The sequence below is a fragment of the Carica papaya genome, chromosome 8, assembly GCF_054855325.1.
Source record: "Carica papaya isolate Zhongbai chromosome 8, ASM5485532v1, whole genome shotgun sequence".
NCBI lineage: Eukaryota > Viridiplantae > Streptophyta > Magnoliopsida > Brassicales > Caricaceae > Carica > Carica papaya.
In genome coordinates this window covers 24,317,771-24,338,462 of record NC_142316.1, presented here as the reverse complement: position 1 = coordinate 24,338,462, position 20,692 = coordinate 24,317,771, and the positions used below count along the sequence as shown (strand labels likewise).

Sequence of the window (20,692 nt, the reverse complement as noted above, 5' to 3'; positions counted from 1 at the left end):
GATTTATAAATTTAATGTACCATTGAATCTCCTTAGCTTAAATTTTAATTTTATGAAAAAGTAATAATGAATAAATATTTACTTTAAATCAAATTTTAAATTATAATATTATAATAAAATTTTTTATTTAATATATTGTATTCACATGGGATTTATGCCCATTATTTAACAAGGTTTTTGTTTTTGTTTTTTTGGCCGTTAACGTAATTTTTTTTTTTTGAAAAATATTATTTGACTTTTGACCAAGAAGACCTGGTCCAGGTTCCTCAAAAATGATCGATGCCATCATTGAAACACAGAGTAGAAACTCCTAACTCCGACAAAAAGAAAAGGAATTTCGCTATCCGTCGACTTTCAGATGAAGCGATTCTTACAAAAAGCCGCTCATCATTATCAGGTATTTTAACTTGATTGCATAATCATCAATCATCTCTTCCATGTCTTTTCAATTTATTCAAGGTTTCTTCTCCTTTAGTTTCAACGTGAATCGCCTGCAATCTGCATTTCTTTTGATGCTGATGATAACCTAGATTGTTTATCGACCGGATTATCTTCCAATGAAAAATCAGTGCAGTCCATACTAAAAAAAAGTTAGTGTTTTTTCGTATGTTTTCTCTCTGCTTTTTTTTGGTCGTACGTAATGATTATATGCAACCTGCGTGTTAACTTAACAAAAGTATTATATTCGTTGCCGTTTAAACTTGGAGTCCTTGAAGTAAGAAGGAAAGAGAGCAGAGAAAATTAGGAAAACTAAGTCAAATAGACAATCAGTGCACCTGAAATTGTGTACTAAGATTGACCAAGCACACCATTTGTCTTAATTGCATGTCTTCCAACTCCAATGTTTTCTTCTTTTCGTCAATGGATACATTTTTTTTGCTTCATTTGTTTTGTTTTGTTTTGTTTTCCTTCATTCTTTTTCTTCTGATGAGAGGTGTGCTTTGTTATTTTCTTGTTCTCAGCACACTGTGCAGCAGGGAGATTTGAAGCCAGTTGATTTGGACCCACGAATCGTAATCCACTATGGTATCCCATCTACAGCATCTATTCTTGCTTTTGATCCTATTCAGCGACTCCTGGCCATTGGTACATTGTGAGTTGATTTTTTTTTGTTTTCAGAGCAATATATTGTAATTTTTTGTTAGCTTGGTTTGGTAGCTTGTGAGTTGAGATTAAATGCTAATGTTGGATATATTAAGATAATTACCAAATGTTTATTGCTGGCCTGGGTCCTTTAGTAGTTATATACGGAACAAATTTTTCAGTAAGAGAGGAGGAGGTTAGGTGTTAACACGAAGTTATTGTTCCTTTATGTTGCTTGCTTGAATGTGTTGTGCGCCTGTGTATTGTTCTTCCGTATTTTCTAAAGATTCAGTTGATTCCTTATATGTTCAGCTTCTGTGGATCAGTTTCATCTGTCAATTTTATTTTCATTTCTGGCAAGAAAATTTAACAATTTTACACAGTAGTTTAGGCACCTTCTGCAAGCATATTACATGGAATAGACATTAGATCCTAGCATTCATGAATAAAGGTAGTGCTGCAGTTCTCAGCCTGCTGAGTGGCTTTCCATTTGATGAAATATCCATCCTTGGCAAATAACACTGCTACGAATAATAAACATCATTAGATTTTCCTTGTCATTTTATTGGGGCTTCAGTGCAGTGATTGCAATATGTATTAGAAACTATAAATCAGAGAAATAAAGTGTATACATCACGGTCTGGTGTAAGTTACTTTTCTTCCCATCAATTGCAGGGATGGCAGGATTAAGGTAATTGGTGGTGATGGTATCGAAGGGATTCTCATATCTTCAAAGCAACTGGCTTATAAAAACCTAGAGGTTTGTTGATATAGCATAATTTTCTTTTTTTTGAAATAAATAGCATAATTTTCTTTTGCTGCTAATGTTCTGTCCTTTCTGATATTTTCAGATTATTTGAGATTGATTGTTATAGATTCAACACTGAAACTTCCCAAGATGAAATTATCTATTAGAAACTACATACATATGGTGACAGTAACAAAATGCTTTATCACTAAATGGAATGAAGTTTGGAATACAATGGCTACTTAACAAGAATAGACTAGTGCTATCATGAAATTGCGTTTACTATATGATCTCTGATATGGAATCAGTAGTAACTTATTACAACTTCTTTACTAAAGTTATATATTAGAATAAAATTGTACTAAACTATAAATGACTAGAAGACCTCTGTAATGCGGAACCCAACATCAACCAATGTGATAAAAAACTTTAACATACAATTTAGCACAAAAACTTAATTTCTAAACAAATCTTCCCTACCACAATTAGACTGTAAATGAGAAATAAAGTAATTGCGATAAGTGAATTGATTAGAATGTCACAATAAATATCTTGATAAGTTAAAATCAATTCAAGAAAAGAAATTGATGAAAACGTTATAAGTTTTCTTAATAAGTATATATCAATTCCTCAGTTAACAAGAAAATTGAAGAAACCTCCATAAAGAGCAACTTAGCTAATGGCTAACCAAAACTAACAGTTTAATTTTATTGACCATAGACTTCGATGTCTACAACCTATGGAGTAAAGCCTTTATATAGGCATAAGCCTCACTAGTTCTACTTGAATTTAAAAACTAAATCCTAAAATAACTCTAATTATTCTGAATTCCTCTTGTAGTCTTGGATTTGATTTTGATTGTTAATATTTAATTAATTCTTATTCTAGAAATAGAGTTGAAAATGATCTAAAAAGCTTCCCAATTGTAGTAGAAATCCAACATTATGCATGAGAAAATTAAGGATGAGAATTTAGTTAGAAATAAGAATTCTTCCTCCTTTAGGTTTCTTTCCTCTTTTATGGTTCTAACTCTGTTTAATTAATTAATTTCTTGAAGTAGAAAATCCTCTTAAACTCTAGAATGCTAATTTGATTCCAACATCCATGTTGCCGCAATTTCTAGTCTTAAAAAGATAAAATTAGATTTTTTAAATTTGATTTCTATGAGTTGCCCCTTTTTACTCGTGTCACTCTATTGATTGGATTTATATATAAATATCAGCTATGGATGCTTAGTGGGGATCCTCATACATGGTGAATAACCAAATTCCAATTGAAATGAAATTTTTAAGATAAATCAATGCAATTTAGGAGGTCACTGCTATGTATGGTTCCTTGGTAACTTCTAGTTTGATAAGGGAAACCACAGAAAATGAATCTGCTAATGAAGGTTACAGATTCGGTCAAGAGGAAGAAACTTATAATATCATAGTTGCTCATGGTTATTTTATATATATATATATAAATATTTTTATATATATAAATAAACTATAAATATTATCACATGAAATATTACCACATGATGAATTAACAAAGTTTAAAGTAACTATTTTAATTAGCAAAATTATGTATAGTATATTAGAATTTTTCTTTACATTCAATTTTAAAGAATTAAAAAATTCTTCAATTAATTGAAAAATTTCCAAATTTCCAAATATCAAATATAATAACTATAAAATTTTAAATATACTCACATGTAAAGAATTTAAAAAATTGATCAATTAAGTGAAACTTAAATTGGTCAACAGTCTTAAAAAGTAAAATTATTGATTGTAGCCAGGCCTGTAATTTATAATCTTTGATCCAAGAATCAGGATTACAACTTTTTCAATAATCACAACAGCAACATAATCTTATTTCAGCCTCCCAAATGATGTAATATGTTGCTGTTATGTAATAATTATTACAGTCCTGATACATTCCTGTCTTATACAGTGAAAAATGTGCTATAATTTTTTTATCTTCCTTACTTGGAAAATGAGGCTAAACATGTTAAATGGTAGATTAACGCATGTTATTTTGTGGCAGTTTCTTCAAAACCAGGGTTTTCTAGTCAGCATCTCAAATGAAAATTATATAGAGGTATTAATTCTTTCTCTTTGGGCAGTTATGTCTCATATCCATTTTAGCACTACTGAAAATCCAAAAGAGAGACAAACATGACGTGGTTCTTAAACGATTCAATTAGTGGAATCTTAATAAGTTATTCTTTTTATTTCTCATTCTTTTTGTATTTTACTGTTTTTGTAACTTTTTGCTAGGGGAGCAACATAGTGTCTCGGGAACTTTTTTGATTGATTGGATCTAGGCAGGTCATACCTAATATCAGCTAGATTCTCTTGTTCTTTTGCTAGAGGGTTAGGTGTTAAAGTATTAAATTTTTGGCACTGAATATAGTTTATGAAATTTGGCAGGTCTGGAATCTGGAGAAAAGGTGTCTGGCTTGTTGTTTACAATGGCACTCCAACATAACTGCTTTCTCTGTAATACGTGGTTCACACTTCATGTATGATTTGCTTCCTAATTTCTTACATCATTTTCCATTAGGCTAAGCATGAAAATGTTTCTTACAGAGTACCATGTAAAAGTGTTAGTCCATCATTGTACCCAGGTACATCGGAGATGAGTATGGGTTGACGTCTGTTCTGAAGTACGATGCTGAAAATGAGAAACTTCTGCAGTTGCCCTATAATATTCCTGCAAGTTCACTAAATGGTAATTTTATTTTTTCCTTAATAAAATGAATGGCTCAGCTACTCTTTTCCTATTTACTATCCTAAAGTTTCAGATGGTTGGGGAGTCTTTGTTTTCTGATGGAATGCACAAGGAGCACTTTATTTCATATGGTCAGGATGTTCTCATACATCATTGTTCTCTGTGCTATTTCCCATCTTTATGATGGTAGTCAATGTACAAACTAAAAGATATTAAATATTGGAAAAAAAGAAAAAACTTAGGCCAGCAATAGTTTCTTGCTAAAACCCTTTTAACTTTAAAGACTTCTATAGGTACTTGTTTTCTCCCATTTTTTCTTCTCTTTCCCCCAAAAGCTAATGTAAGTCATATTTAGTAACCACCGGCTTATAGTTATATACTTTAATACTATTTAATGCCCTTGTTATGTTCCATCATACAGAAGCAGCTGGATTTTCATCTTCTGACTATCAAGTTGTAGTTGGAATTCTTCCGCAACCTTGTTCAGAAAATAGGTAACATAATAGTGTTTAATTATTTGAGATTACTTGTTCTCTCTTTTTGAACTTGTTTCCAACTGATGCTGAAATGCTCTCCTTGCTGTGAAATCATTACCTTCTGTAGAAAGAATCTTGTTTGATTCAGAATGTATATGAGGTGCAAGCAATTTTTAAATAATAATTTTTTGTATGGGTTAAGTAAGGAACTATAGTGGTCGTGCCTCTGTTTTGCATACTATTGTTTAAATTTTTTTTGAAATAAAAAATATAAGGTATATTGATATAAATGGTTGTTGAGGTTTTTGACCGAGGAAGACGCCCTTTGGAGAAGAACGATAGTAGCAAAAAATGGCATGAATGAGAGAGGTTAGTTCACTAGAGCAGTTTCGAGGCCACATGGGAAAAGCCTAAGGAAAAAGATTGTATTAGGCATAAATAATTTCCTGGTGAACATAGGTGGAAGGTTGGTGAGGAAGATAGGATCAGACTTTGGGAAGACCAATGTTTGCAGCATGGTACTCTTAGAGAGCAGTATCCTTAGATTTACACCATTACCAAACAGAAAGAAATCAAGATCCCTGGCCCATTTGTGGAGGTTAGAGGAGGGGAGAAAGAATGACAGACTTTGGTGCTAAGAAACATGATGACTGAGAGATTGGTGAATATGGGAAGCTACTAAGCACTCTATCCTTTGTGACTTTGGATGGGAGTGATGACATTCCCTTGTGGCGTCTTACAACGAGTGGATCTTTCACAGTTAAATCCTTCTATAAGCAGCTGGTCAAATATGATGGTAATAGTTTTACTCCTCCATTTAGACAGATTTGGATGCAAGAGCTCCACCTCATGTACTGTTCTTTACATGAGAAGCCAACAGAAAGTGTATTTTGACAATTAGCAAGTTAAGGAGACCGGGTAAAATGTTGGTGAACATCTGTTATCCTTGCAAGAGGACGGAGGAGGCTTGCAACCATGTTCTACTTTGGTGTCGTATGGTCTATAAGCTATGGACTACAGTTTATAGTCTATTAGGCATAAGTTCAGTGGTTATAAGTTCAGTGAGAGATGAAATTTGGGCATGGAAGAGTATCGGAGGAGCGAGAAAAAGAGCACTAATACCACTTACCATCTTTTGGGTTGTGTGGAAGGAGAGGGACAAAAGGGTTTTTGATAGGGTTGAGGATGTTGACGGTTTTGATTTACTCAAAAATAGATGGTTCCAAATTCCTGGTTTTTTATCGTTGGATGATCCTCTTTATTCAATGGAAGATTTAGGGAACTTTATTGATACTTTAATTGAATTATAAATTTTTTGTACATAGATTGACACCTCCTTGTTTCAGAATAGAGATAATGATAAAAAATTAGAGTTTTTGACTAAATGATGATCACTTAATAAGTTAGTGTTGCTTCTTTTTGTTAGTTCAAATGTTTTGTTGTTCTCCTTTGGTATTGAAAATTTTGTTTATTTCCTCTATTTTGTTGTTACGGCAATGCTTCTATTTCTCTGACTATCAACTTTCTAACAGTTGTCAACTAATAGCAGCAGATGATAGAATTTCATCCATTCATGACCCCTTTTGAATACTGCATAGCCTCTGAAAATCAAGAGGTAGATTGGTCATGTAGCATTATGTAACAACATGCTAGTGGTTGGTATGGATGTACCAATCTATTAGCTATTTCTTTAAACCATTCCAATAAGTGTGGTGAAAAAATTGGCAGCTATCTAGCACTGTCTCCTGTGTGGTGATTCCAATGAGAAAAGGAGATTTCACTTAGTAGTTTGGGATGTGGTTAAATGCTCGTGTTAAAGTGGTGGTCTTGGGCTCAGATCGATTGTTGATTTCAAGAAAACATTAGTCGCTACTAGAATTCATGAGGGAGTGGGAGCAGCCTTTGGTGGAGAGTGATCAATGCGAAACTTGGAGCAGATAGTATCGAAAGAGGCCTTTTCAATGAAATATATATATATATATATATATATTTTGACAAATAAAAAGTATGATATGATTCATTCACAAGCACCAAGAGAGTGCCAACTCATGTACAAAAATATTTACTTGTCAAATGATAATATTAATAAGGTTTTCAAAATCCTCAATTGAAGAAAGAGGATGATCTATAAACAAGAAACCCGAGATCTAGAACCATTTATCTCTAACTCTATTAAAGTCATCTTACCCTCTCAAAGTTTTCATGTTTCTATCTTTCCACCCCATTCAAAAAATAATAAGGGGAATGAGATTTTTCTTCCATTCACTAATACTTTTTCTTGCCCAAATCTCTTTTCTCATTGAACTAGCCAACACTAACCTGATGCACCATAACCCTTAAGCCAAGGTCCACAATTTATACACAAATAGAAACTATAAAAGGGTGTGATTACACAACTTCGTTTTTCTTTTACATAAAAAATAACCATTCACCGATATTTTCCTGTCCTAATCAGCTTGTCAAGAGTAAGAATACACCATCTACTTGTTTTCCATGTAAAGAAAGCAATTCTTGATAGATTATTAACCTTCTAGATTTGCAAAAAAGAAAAACTGATGTCCGTGACATCATTTTTAGTAAGATAATTGTAAAAAGATCTAATCGAGAAGGACTCTCTAGTATTGAGTATCCAAATTAGTTAATCGCTACTATATTTATTGGAAAAATTGATTCCTGAAGTATGCACAATCATAAACAAAGTAAAAACAGAAAAAAAAACAATACATGATTTTATGTGGTTCGATAGTTTGTCTACATCCATGGATAAGATAAGAAAAATATTCTACTATGATCAAAAGAGAGTACAACATCCATACGTTAGCAAATCTATATATAGAGAGGCCTTCAAGATTTTATTTGGTCCCTAGAATACACATAATATTAATTCATAAGATAATTACAAAAATACCTTTATGATTAAAATTATCAGAATTTAAGCCATATCAACAAATCTTTCATTTGGCTTGAATTCTCTTCAACATCAAAGGAAATGACCTTCTTATCGTTCTATCTCCATAGTGCCTGTTCGAGGGCACTAGTGAGTATTACATACTCCAATCAAGTCTACACAATGCCTAAACTTGCTAATTGAGATTGCCTTGATCATCATATCCGCGGGATTCTCTTGTGTGGATACCTTATGCACAACTATGATACTCTATGATACAATGTCTTGGATGAAGTGATATTTAATATCGATATGCTTTGTTTGCTCATGATACATCTGGTTCTTGGTGAGATGTATGACACTCTGATTGTCACAAAACACTGTCAACTTTTTCTGTATTAACCCAAGATCACTCACCAAACCTTGTAGCCAAATAGCCTCTTCTATTGCTCTGTTAGGCCATATATTCAGTCTCTGTGGTAGACAAGACTATTGTAGCTTGTAACGTTGCCTTCCAGCTGATAATACTTTCAGATAGAGTAAACAGATAATCTGTCAGAGATCTCCTCTGATTCAAATCCCCTGCAAATTCTGAATCCATATAGGCCATAGCTGAGTCATTCATCTTAGCTTTGTCAAACATCAGACCCATAACTACTGTACCTTTTAAGTACCTTAGAATTCATTTCACTGCCTACGAATGTTATTTTCCAGGGTACGCTATGTATGTACTCACTACACTAATTGCATGTGCAATATCAGGACGAGTACAAACTATAACATACATAATGCTACCTACAACACTCGAGTGTGGAACACTAGACATATGCTCCATGTCTTCATCTATCTTCCGTGACATGTCTACAAATAATTTGAAGTGAGTACCAAGTGGAACAGTTATGGGCTTTGCATTGCTCATATTGAAACGTTGTAGTATCTTCTCAACATATGATTGTTGAGACAAGAAAAGTTTCCAGCACTTCTATTTCAAGTAATCTCCATTCTCAGTATCTTTCTTACAGTACTCAAATTTTTCATCTCAAACTCTTCACCCAACTGCCTTTTCAAAGTATTAATCTGTGATATGCTTTTAGCAGCAATAAGCGTGTCATCTACATACAGTAGCAAATAAATAGAAGAATCATTTGATAGTCTCGTGTGATACACATAACTATTACAGACACCACCTATGAAACCATTATGTCTTATAAATGTATCAAATCTCTTGTACCATTGTTTAGGCGATTGTTTCAAACCATACAAAAATTTCTTAAGTAGACAAACATATTTTTCCATACCTGAAATGATAAATCCTTCGAACTGACTCATATAGATTTGCTCATTCAATTCACTATGTATAAATGCAGTTTTTACATCTAACTGCTCCAACTCTAAATCATGAAGAGCAACCATAGCAAGTAAGACTATGATGGAACTTTGTTTTACAACTAGAGAGAAAACTTCATTAAAGTCGATCCCTTCTTGTTGAGTAAAACCTTTAGCTACCAATCGAGCTTTGTATCGAGGTGCTTCTGCCCCGGGCCTTCCTTCTTCTTGAAAACCCATTTACAGCGTACTACTTTCTGTCCCTTTGGCAATGACACGAGTTTCCAAGTATGATTCTTGTGAGGTGACTCAATTTCTTCACCCATAACACCAATCCATTGATCTGTATCTAAACTGGAAATAGCTTCACTATAACTTCTAGGTTCCTGTAAAATAATTGTCTCTACAACTGCTAAGGCATATGCAACCAGATTTTTATATATCTGACCACATTTTTATACCTCTGCGGCGGTCTAATGTGTTTTCTTTCCTTGTCTGTTGGGCGATACTATAAAACTGTTGTTGATCACTAGTACTACCTTGTACTTAGTTTTACTGAGCTGTTAGAGTCTCAACCTCTACCTCCACTTGTTCTCCAACATTGAGATCTGATTCTGTTATTGCATTCTCTTTCTGATTTTCTAGTGAAGTAGACTCATTAAATGTCACATCTCTTCTGATAATAAATTCTGAAAACTTTTAATTACTACATCATAATCTGTAACCTTTCACTCCATAAACATACCCTAGAAATATGCATTTCTTTATTATCGGCTCAAGTTTACCATATCTTACTTGAGTATAAGCAGGTGATCCGTATGGGAGTGATAGAACTTGATAATTCTCAAACAGATGTTAATGGAAAATTAAGAGAAGGTTTATCTTTGAAGAAAATAAGATAACTTTCATTATTCTCTGCCAAATTCTTACAATGAAATTGAAGATATTTGAGAGGAAATGTTGTTTCTTATTTCTTTCCATCATGAATGATGGATATTTATACATCCTAAATGCTAACAAACCCAACAAATTCTAACAAGATCCTAACAATTTTATGGGGAGGAGGAAATCTATTTGTGACTCCCTCTGTATACAGCTAATAAAAAGAAACAGAAAATATACAACCTAATTTCTTCTTATTTTCTACACTCCCCATCAATTTAGTTTATATATATGTTGAGTAAACCTATATTGGATATTATGTCATCGAAGGTTCTTTTAGGTAAAACTTTTGTTAGAATGTCTGCAATCTGTTGACTGGTTGAAATGTGCATTAGTGTTATAGTTCCATCTTCTAATTTCTCTTTGATAAAATGACGATCGATCTCCACATGTTTGGTTCTGTCATGATGTACAGGGTTCTTGACCATACGGATGGTTGATTGATTGTCGCACCACACCTTTATAAGTATGTTGTTAGGAGCCTTTAATTCGACAAGTATTCTCTTTAACCACATACCTTCACATATTCCATGAGTAAGGGCCCTAAATTTAGATTCTGCACTGCTGTGAGATACAACTGACTGTTTCTTGCTTCGCCAGGTGACCAGGTTCCCCCAAATGTAGGTACAATACCCTGATGTAGATCTTCTATCACTTGTAGAGCCTGCCCAATCTGCATCAATGTAAATTTCAACATCTCTTCTATTTGTCTTTTGAAAGAACAACTCTTGTCCTAAAGTTTTTTTAAGATATCTCAGAATTCGATACACAGCTCTCATACATTTCTCAGTTGGCTTATTCATGAATTGACTTACTGTACTCACTGCAAAGTTGATGTCAGGTCTTATATGTGTTAGGTAGATAAGCTTCCCAATGAGTTTTTAGTACCTCCCTTTATCAACTGTTTTATCACTGTTTTTGGATCCAAGCTTAATGGTTGAATCTATAGGACTGTCAGCAGACTTCCTTCCTAGCATTCCAATCTCCTTAAGGAGATTCAAAACATATTTTCATTGAGATATTGAAATTTCTTTCTTGGATATGGCCATTTTCATACCAAGAAAGTACTTTAGTATCCCTAAATCTTTAATTTCAAATTCTTGGGCTAGGAATTGCTTGAGTTTCTAAATCTTCTCAACGTGATTACCTGTAAGAATGATGTCATCAATGTATACAATCAAAATAGCTCTCTTCGCTGAGGTGCAATGCTTGACAAATATTGTATGATCGGATTGACATAATTCATATCCTTCATGTTTTACAGCTCTTGTGAATCTATCAAACCATGCCTTTGGAGATTGTTTTAAGGTATAGAGTGATTTCTTCAATTTGTATACTTTCTGAGGATTGTTTGTTAGTTCAAACTTTGGTGGTATATCCATATACACTTCTTCCTCTAGATCACCATTAAGAAATGTATTCTTCACATCTAGTTGACAAAATGGCCAATCAAGGTTAGATGCAAGTGAAAGAAGTGTCCGAATAGTATTGTGTTTGGCTACTGGAGGAAAGGTCTCCTGATAGTCTACTCCATATGACTGAGTGTAGCCTTTGGCTACCAAGCGAGCCTTATACCGATTCACACTCCCATCTGAATTATACTTAGTTGTGAAGACCCATTTGCACCCCACTTGGTGCTTTCCTGGAGGTAGATCTACTAATTCCCATGTCTTATTCTTTTCAAGTGCCTTGATTTCCTCTTGAACAACTATCTTCCATTAAGCTATTTCCAAAGCTTCATAAATTGTTTTGGACTCTGGTGAACTATTGTCTATCCTGCATATAAAAGCATGATGCTCCGAAAACAGTTTGTCCAAAGAAATATAGTCCTGTATAGGATGTTTAGTGCATGTCTGAATCCCCTTTCTCAAAACAATAGGAACATCAATATCAGTATATGACGTAGGAGCAGAGATTACATTATCTCGATCAAGGGTGGATTCATGACAGGGCTTGGATGATTCAGGTGCTTTTTCTTTGTTTCTTCTAGTATAGACGTGTAGCTCACTAGCTGTAGGTAATGTGTTCTCTGTGATTGGCTTTGGTTCAGGTTCTAGGGAAGGTTTGTCTGGTGAGGAATGACTCTGTGGATATAGAGGAGGTATAGTCACATCACATAACTGATATTTTTGAGTAAATGTCTCCCATTGAATATCAGTTGTGGGGTAAAAAGGTTGGTTTTCAAAAAATGTGACATCCATTGTATTATAGAAGCGGCGGGTTTCCGGAACTAGACACTTGTAGCATTTCTGATTAACAGAGTATCTAACAAAAAATACATTTTATGCCTCTTGGGTCAAGTTTCCTACGGAGATGTTTGTGAATATGGACATAAGCTGAATAACAAAAAACTTTGAGTGGTAATGTATTTAAAATATGAGATGCAGGAAAGGTTTGTGAAAGAATGACGTAAAGTGATTGAAATTGTAAGATACGGGAGGGCATCCGATTTGTCAGGTAGGTAGCAGAAATAACTGCCTCTCCCCAGAAGAATTTTGGTACATGAGTGGTGAACATAATTGATCTAACTACCTCAAGAATATGTCTATTTTTCCTTTCAATTATACTGTTTTGCTGTGGGGTATGAACACAAGAGTTTTGGTGAATAATTCCATGTTCAGTAAAATATTTTTCAAGGGTGGCTTCAAAATATTCACAAGCATTGTCAGATTTCGACACTTGGATGGTAGCATGAAATTAGGTTCGAATTATTGTATGAAAATTTTTAAATAGAGATCCAACTTCTGATTTTTCTTTCATGAGAAACACCCATATAATTTTTGTGTGGTCATCAATAAAAGATACAAACCATCTAGTTCCGGTGATGTTAGAGACCTTGGAGGGTCCCTATACATCGCTATGAATCAATGTAAATAGTTTTGAGGATTTGTATGGTAAACTAGGGAATGAACTTCGAACATATTTAGAAATTTGACATACTTCACATTGAAAAGAAACTGGATTTTTTTCTTTGAATAGTGAAGGGAATATCCTTTTTAAATATATAAAATTTGGATGTTTTAGTCTATAGTGACATAACATGATATCATAGTCATTATCTGCAGAAACAGAGTTTGCACATACTACTTTGTGAGCTTGTCTTGTAGAAGTGTTGATTTGAAGCATGTATAATCCTGAGCTCATCCTACCACTGTCAATCGTCCTCTCCGAGTCCAAATCCTAAAATTCACACATATTAGAGACAAATTTTGCAGTACATTTTAAGTTTTCACATAGCTTGCTAATTGGTAGTAAAGTATAATTCAAATTTGGAATATGGAGAACCGAACACAGAGTTAAATTTGGAGATAAATTTACAGAGACCATTCCAGCTACTTTTGAAAGAGAACCATTAGCAATTCTGATTGAAAAAACTTCTTCACACTTGCTGTATTTCTGAAACATTGAGGCATCTCCACTCATATGGTCAGAAGCTCCAGAGTCTACTACCCACACTTGTCTTTTTTATGAAAAAACAGATAAACCAATGATATTACCTTTGTGTGCCACAGAGGCACTGACCGGGTAGAAATTTTTAGACAAAATATGCTGGAGGGCTTCCAGCTGTTCAGGACTGAAGGGCTGCTCTCCACAGCATCAGAGGGCATTTCTTTAGCAATTACGTGGTTGCCCTGATGCTTGCTTGAGGTTTGTGCCTTGGAGGATTTCCACTCACCCGAAGGATTCTAGTCACTTGGCTTGCCATGGAGCTTCCAGCAGCGCTCACGAGTGTGCCCTAGCTACTTACAGTGATCACACCAAGGCCTCGTCTTCTTCGTCCGAGCGTCAACAGCTTGGGTTGTGAGCGCTGAAGAGTTTTTGGCCAGGTGGGTTTGCTCAACATCACCCATCATGACCTTCCTGCGGCTCTCTTTGCATCGGACTTTAGAGAACGCCTCCCGAAGACTCGGTAAGGGTTTAGTACTCAGCACGCGTCCCCGAATCTCATCGAGGTTCCTGTTCAACCCCAACAAGAATTTGAAGACGCACTTCTCTTCGGCGAACGACTTGAAGTTCTTCGCGTCTTCGGGGCAGCTCCATCGACGCTCTTCGAAGGTATCCATCTGCTGCCAGTTATGAGTTAAGACGTTATAATACTGAGTGACGCTTAACTCACCTTGTTGAAGATCATGAAGCGCAAACTCTATCTCGAAAATGGCGGAAGTATTTTCTTTGCTGGAGTAAAATTCCTGAGTTGCTTTCAAGATTTTGTGAGCATTTTCATAGAGTAGGAAAATCTATCTAATTTTTGGGGTCATTGACGTGATGAGCCACGACATCACCATGCTGTCTTCAATCTCCCATACGCGAGCGCTTGAGTCAGTCGCTGGAGGAGATACAACTTCGCTAGTAAGATGTCCATAACGACCCTTCTCCCAGATGAACAATCGAATAGAGGACGACCATTGTAGGTAATTACTGTCGTTGAGTTTGTGTCCTGTAATGCAGGACAAAGGCATCTCACTCGCAATGTTATTGGTTGCTGTGTGATGATAGAAACCAGAGGAGACCTCTGGAGAAGACGGAAGCTCGCCTGTAGCTATTTGTGATTACAGCTCAGCAGGGATCACTCTTCTTGGATCAGGTAAAGCTCTGATACCATGAAGATATTTGAGAGGAAATGTTGTTTCTTATTTCTTTCCATAATGAATGATGGGTATTTATACACCCTAAATGTTAATAAACCTAACAAATTCTAATAAGATCCTAACAATTTTATGGGGAGGAGGAAATCTGTTTGTGACTCCCTCTATATATAGCTAATAAAAAGAAATAGAAAATATACAACCTAATTTCTTCTTATTTTCTACAGAAATCCTCTTATATAGCTTTGAGGAGATTACAAAAATAGTAAAGAAACTAAAATAAGTAAATCCTAAAAATAACATATAAATTAATATCCTCTCATATTTTTAGTAAATTAATTAAAACTATTAATCTATTTTTAATTAGATAAAAATAGAGAATGATAAAAATAAAAATTATTAAAATAATTAAAATAATAATAATAATGATAAAATATCACCCCTGATCATTATTCCCCTTTCTTTAGAGGAATTTAACTCCTGTTGGATCTTAAAATTTGAGATTGGGAAACATAGATTCCCCCATTTTTTTAGTGAACCACTTTGATGCACTAAGTTTTTGTCCTTTCTTTCCAACATGAAATGTTTTTGGTGTTCCCCTATTAGTTTCTGTGACTTTCCTTTCAAGGATAGTATCTTCCAGTAACGTGGCTTTGTTGTCGGTGTGTAAATCCTCCACTGAAGGCATAACTTCTCCAGGTTTGTCATCCAACATTGATGGTTCGAAAAGTTTTAGATTTTCAATATTGACCACAGAGTATATTTTCATGTAACTAGGTAATTTTAGTTGATATACATTATCACCAATTTTTTTAAGAATCTTAAAAGGACCATAACAAATAGGCTTCAACTTCTTACCTTCTCCTTTTAAACTCTCCTTTCCCAAATGTAGCCATACTAGATCTCCCACTTGGAATTCGCCTTTTATACTATGTCGATCATGTCTAGCTTTATCTTTTTGTTGAGCTTTCTGCAATTGCTTTTCTACTTCACCATAGACCCGTCGAATTCATTGTAAGAACTTTTGAGCCTTCTCTGAACCGTTCTTATCCTGCACTTCTTTTGATGTTGACTCAAGTGTAAACTCAATGTCAAATGGGTTTTGTGGTAAGTAGCCAAGACAAACTTCAAATGGCAACTTATTAATAGAGCTATGAATTGCTCGCTTAAATGCAAATTGCAGATATGGTAAGCTCTTATCCCAAGTTTTAGGATGTCGAGCATTATAATCTCGTAGAAGATGTACGATGGTCCGGTTGATAACTTCAGTTTGACCATCAGTTTGAGAATGAAAAGCTGTACTTCTGTTCAACTTCGTATCCATCATAGGCTACAAAGATCTTCATCCAAGAAAATGACTATCACGATCTGAATCAATAGAGCTTGGTAACCCAAAACGTGTTCAGACATGTCTGAAGAAATTTTTTGATGTTTTTTCTGACTGTGATGGTCTTCTTGCATGGTATTAATATTATCATTTTCGAAAATCTATCTACTACTACATATAGGTTGTTATATCCTCATTTAGTAGTTGGTAGACCTCCCATAAAATCCATAGAAATACTTTCCCATAGTCTACTTGGAATTGGTGATGGTATGTACAGTCCAATCTTTCTATTTGATGGCTTTGAAGTGCTACATAGCACACACGCTTTAACAAAAGGTATTGCATCTTGTTGCATCCGGGGCCAGTAGACATAACGTTGAAGATTTTGTACAGTCTTGTTTACTCCAAAGTGTCATGCTACTTTCGAAGTATGAGCTTTTCGCATCCATTGTATATGATTTGCTTTTCTTGGAACACATAGTTGTGATCATTTTAGAGTAATCCATCTCGTAATATAAACTCGGACGATTTTCCATTTTCACCATAGTCACTATATCAAAAGAATCTGGATCATGGTCGTATATGTTGACATATTCTTTATGTACACTTGGCTGAATCTCCATCACAGCAGACAAACAAAGTGTTGTTATTGGTGGCCAAGATAGTATATCAACCAATTTATTCTGAATTCCCTTTTTGTACTTAATGACCAAGTTAAATTGTTGAATGTAGGTCATCCATTTCATGTGACGAGCTTGTTATAATTTAGACTGTGTTTGAAGATATTGAAGGGATCAGTGTAAACTATTGTTTTTTTACCCAAAAGATACACACACCAATGTTTTATGGCTTGGTGTAGGGCAAGCAACTCTTTATCATAAATTGGGTAGTTCTTTTGAGACTCTTGAAACAATTAAGAGTAGTAAGCAATAACTCTTCCTTCTTGCATCAGAACAGCACCTATCGCATATCCAGATGCATCAGGCTCGAGTTCAAAAAGCTTTTGTAGATTTGGTAAAACTAAAATAGGTGCCTCACATATGTTCTTTTTCAAAAGATCAAATGTGTCATCATGTTTCTGAGTCCATTCGAATCGTTGATTTGCCTTTGTTAGTTCATGTAAGGAAGTAGCTATCATAAAAAAATTTCAAATAAATTTTCTAACATACTGACAAGCTCCCATAAAACTTCGAACTTCAGTAACATTTGTTGGTCGAAGCCACTCTTTAATAGCCTTCACTTTTTCTGGTTCGATTTGCAATTCACCATTACCCACAACAAATCCAAAGTATAATAATGATCTCTGCCCAAACTCACACTTTTTATTTAGACAGAGTTATTTTTATATAATAATTCAAATACCTTTATCAAATGATTTAAGTGTTCCTCCTAAGTATGACTGTAGATGAGAATGTCATCAAGATGCACAATGACAAATTGATCAATGAAAGGTCGCAAAACATCATTCATCAGCCGCATAAATGTAGCAGGAGCATTACAAAGTCCAAATGACATAACTAGCCACTCGAATAAACCCTGCCTTATTTTAAAAACTATCTTCCACGAATCTTCTTCTCGGATTCGTACTTGATGGTAACCAAATTTTAAATCCAACTTCGTGAAATAATAGACATGCTTCTATTGATCCAGAAGGTCATCTGTTTTGGGAAGAGGGTATCGATTCTTCACTGTGATTTTGTTCAAGGCACGGTAGTCAATACACATACGCCAACCACCATCCTTTTTAGGAACAAGAACCATTTGTGATTCATAAGGTGAATTACTTGGTTTTATAATACCATTCTCAAGCAAATCAGAGACTTATTTCTTCATTCTCTACTACTGAATACCGATACATGCTTAAATTGGGAAGTGATGAATCTGAGATGAGTTAGATCTCGTGTTTTCCACTTTGGTAGTAAACCTCGTTCTTCAGAGAATAGGTCAAGGAATTCTCTGCACAACTTTGTTAACTCTTTTTTCTCTTTGGTTTGAGATGGCCTAATAATAGCCGTATGAGTTGGATTAACGATATTAATTACCTCTGTGCATCCCTCATCTTTAGAAGGTCGTATAAATAGTAATACAAACTTCTTTGACGAGTTGATCATTCACTTGGCTTGACATGCGGTGATCAAATCAACAGTTTTTTTTTATCTTTTCACCAGAAAAGAAATACTTCTTTTTTTAGTAAATTAATTCTTTGAGTTCCGCGATAATAAATGGTATATCAGTCCCATAAATAAGGACTTACAAGTATCACCTAACATATATCAAGGGGGATTACATCACAAGTCACTTAATCGATAAACTGACTGGTCACAGTAAACCGAAAGGTACATTGTCGATTAACTTGAAGCCTCACATCTTTGTGAATCCAACCTAATGGGTATGGCTTAGGGTGAAGGATCGTGGACAATCCTAACTTTTGTACCAGTTGCTCAGAAATGAGATTTCTTTGGCTTCCATTATCCACCACGACAATAATCACCTCTTGTTTTACTTGGATTTTCAGGACAAACAACTCCTCTCGTTCATCCTCTCGTTCATCATGCTTGGTAAGTGACTCTGAATCCATAATTTTTGGCATTGCCATTAGAGATAAATTTGGATCTGCTCTTTGAACCTGATCAACTACTATAGGTTCATTATCACAAGTTGTTGCCACGGTCTTACCCTTTGGTCTTCTATTTGGGTGCAACTTCCAACATTTCTCCTTTGTGTGACCATCGGTCTTACAATAGTCACAATACCTTCTAGCATTTGGTGTTGATGATGAGGACAATAAAACTGAAGTAGCCTTCTTAGAATTTTTCTGTTTTGATGAGCCTGATCCTGAGCCTTCAAAGAATTTCTCGTTACGACTATTCTTCCTCTCGATGGTCATAGTGATTGTACTTGCGCTAGACACATCGTTTGATTTGTAAAGTGAGATCTCAGTACTTATAGACCTTAGTGTCCAGTAAGTAGGAGCAAAATTGTTTTAGAGTGAACACGACTACCAATAGATCATTTTTAGTGGTTGAGTAATTGACTTGGGCACTGTCGAGGGTCCTTGAGGCGTAATAGATCATGTGTGGGTCTCTGCCTATCCTTTGCCCAAGGACTACACCCACGACCTAATTGCTAGCATTGCACATGATCTTAAAGAGTAATTCCCAATTCGCTGGCTACATGATAAGTGCTAACACCAACTTCTCCTTAAGAACGTCAAATGTTTTCTTGCAAAGGATGCATCAAATTCAAAGGCCTTTTCTTTTTGCAGTAGCCTACATAGAGGCTGGGTGCTTTTGGAGAAGTCCTTAATAAACCCCATGTTGAACCCGACATGCCCAAAGAAGGATCGAACTTCTCGCATGTTCGTGGGGTAAGGCAAGGATTTAATCCCATCAACTTTTTTTTGTCTATCTCTATCCCCTTCGAGGACACCACATGTCCTAAAATTAATCCTCGGTTGACTATGAAATGGAATTTTTCATATTTCAAGACCAAGTTGGATTCAAGGCATTGTTTTAGCACCATTGTGAGGTTAGTGAGACATTTATCAAAGAAGTTTCCATAAACTGTAAAGTCATCCATAAAGACTTTTATTATCTGCTTATGTTCGAAAAAAGAAAGAGGAGGAATTTTAGGAAAAAGAAATAGGAGGAATTTTAGGACCTCTGCCAAGGAAGCTTGTCTATAGCCCAATATGCAGGCTGTTTTATTCAACTGTCTAGGTTTTCCCCTTTGATGGTCACCCCTAAAAGTCGAAAAACTAGGAAGTTTCTCAAAAGGCTTCGTGTTGACATTTATGTCCGGGTCACAATGCTGAGACCTAGCTCGTATGTAGAGGTACTTGAACATGCCCAGTTGGCTGAAGATCTTATCTCGGCCAAGCACCAACACTTTGCCCAATTTTGTGCCCAATAACTTAAAAAAAGATTGCTTGACCCAATACGTAATCCTCCAGACAAACGAACAAGAATTACCCTTCCTCCTGCCTTGCCCCAATCTATAGCTCCACCTGCCCAAGCTAACCAACCCTATCAACATTGTGGTCGCCTGTACGGTGACTTGTCTTGTTGGCGTATCAATAACACCTACTATCGGTGTGAAAACACTCAACATCTTATAAAAGACTACCCTCAGTGACCAAAGGATGTAGCCCAACCTATAACCCAAGGTCGAGTTTACCACTTAGATGAATCTGATGTCCTTCCTGCTCCTGTCCTCATCCAGGATATGCTTTCTATTCATAATACTTCTGCCAAGGCTTTGATCGATACTAGTGCAACTCACTATTTTATTTCCTATGCATTTGCTTGTAACTTAGAATTAGACCAGAAGCTTTAAGAAAAATGCTAGTGGTTGAAACTATTTCTAAAAGACTACTAGTAGCTCATTATATATATAAGGACTGTAGGATAAAAACTTTAGGGATCGAGATATGTGTAAATTTGATACTATTAGATTTTATAGGATTTGATGTAATATTAAGAATAAATTAGTTGAAAAAGTATAGAGCTAATAAAAGTAAAATTGTAACCTTATGATCCCCAAAAAAGAAATAAAAGTTGTTGTTATCATTTTTCTAACAATTGAATGAACAGGAATATGGAT

The 20,692-nt window shown here is 35.1% G+C and overlaps 1 protein-coding gene across 7 annotated transcripts in view; it reads left to right on the top strand.

The window, feature by feature from the left end:
• The first annotated feature begins 238 nt into the window (after nt 1–238).
• The window catches only part of LOC110820897 (exocytosis protein SRO77), a 37,372-nt gene continuing 16,918 nt past the window's right edge, over nt 239–20,692 (top strand). For 4 of the 7 annotated variants that reach the window (XM_022050524.2, XM_022050525.2, XM_022050521.2 and 1 more), the window contains exons 1-7: nt 239–397; nt 963–1,093; nt 1,759–1,843; nt 3,860–3,913; nt 4,246–4,337; nt 4,443–4,546; nt 4,968–5,040. In XM_022050524.2, the coding sequence (XP_021906216.1) occupies nt 359–397; nt 963–1,093; nt 1,759–1,843; nt 3,860–3,913; nt 4,246–4,337; nt 4,443–4,546; nt 4,968–5,040 (578 nt within the window). In that variant the 5' untranslated portion in view covers nt 239–358. Of the gene's footprint in view, nt 398–962; nt 1,094–1,758; nt 1,844–3,859; nt 3,914–4,092; nt 4,144–4,245; nt 4,338–4,442; nt 4,547–4,967; nt 5,041–20,692 lie in introns of those variants that run through there. The other 3 variants (XM_022050523.2, XM_022050527.2, XM_022050526.2) reach the window with 3 other exon arrangements.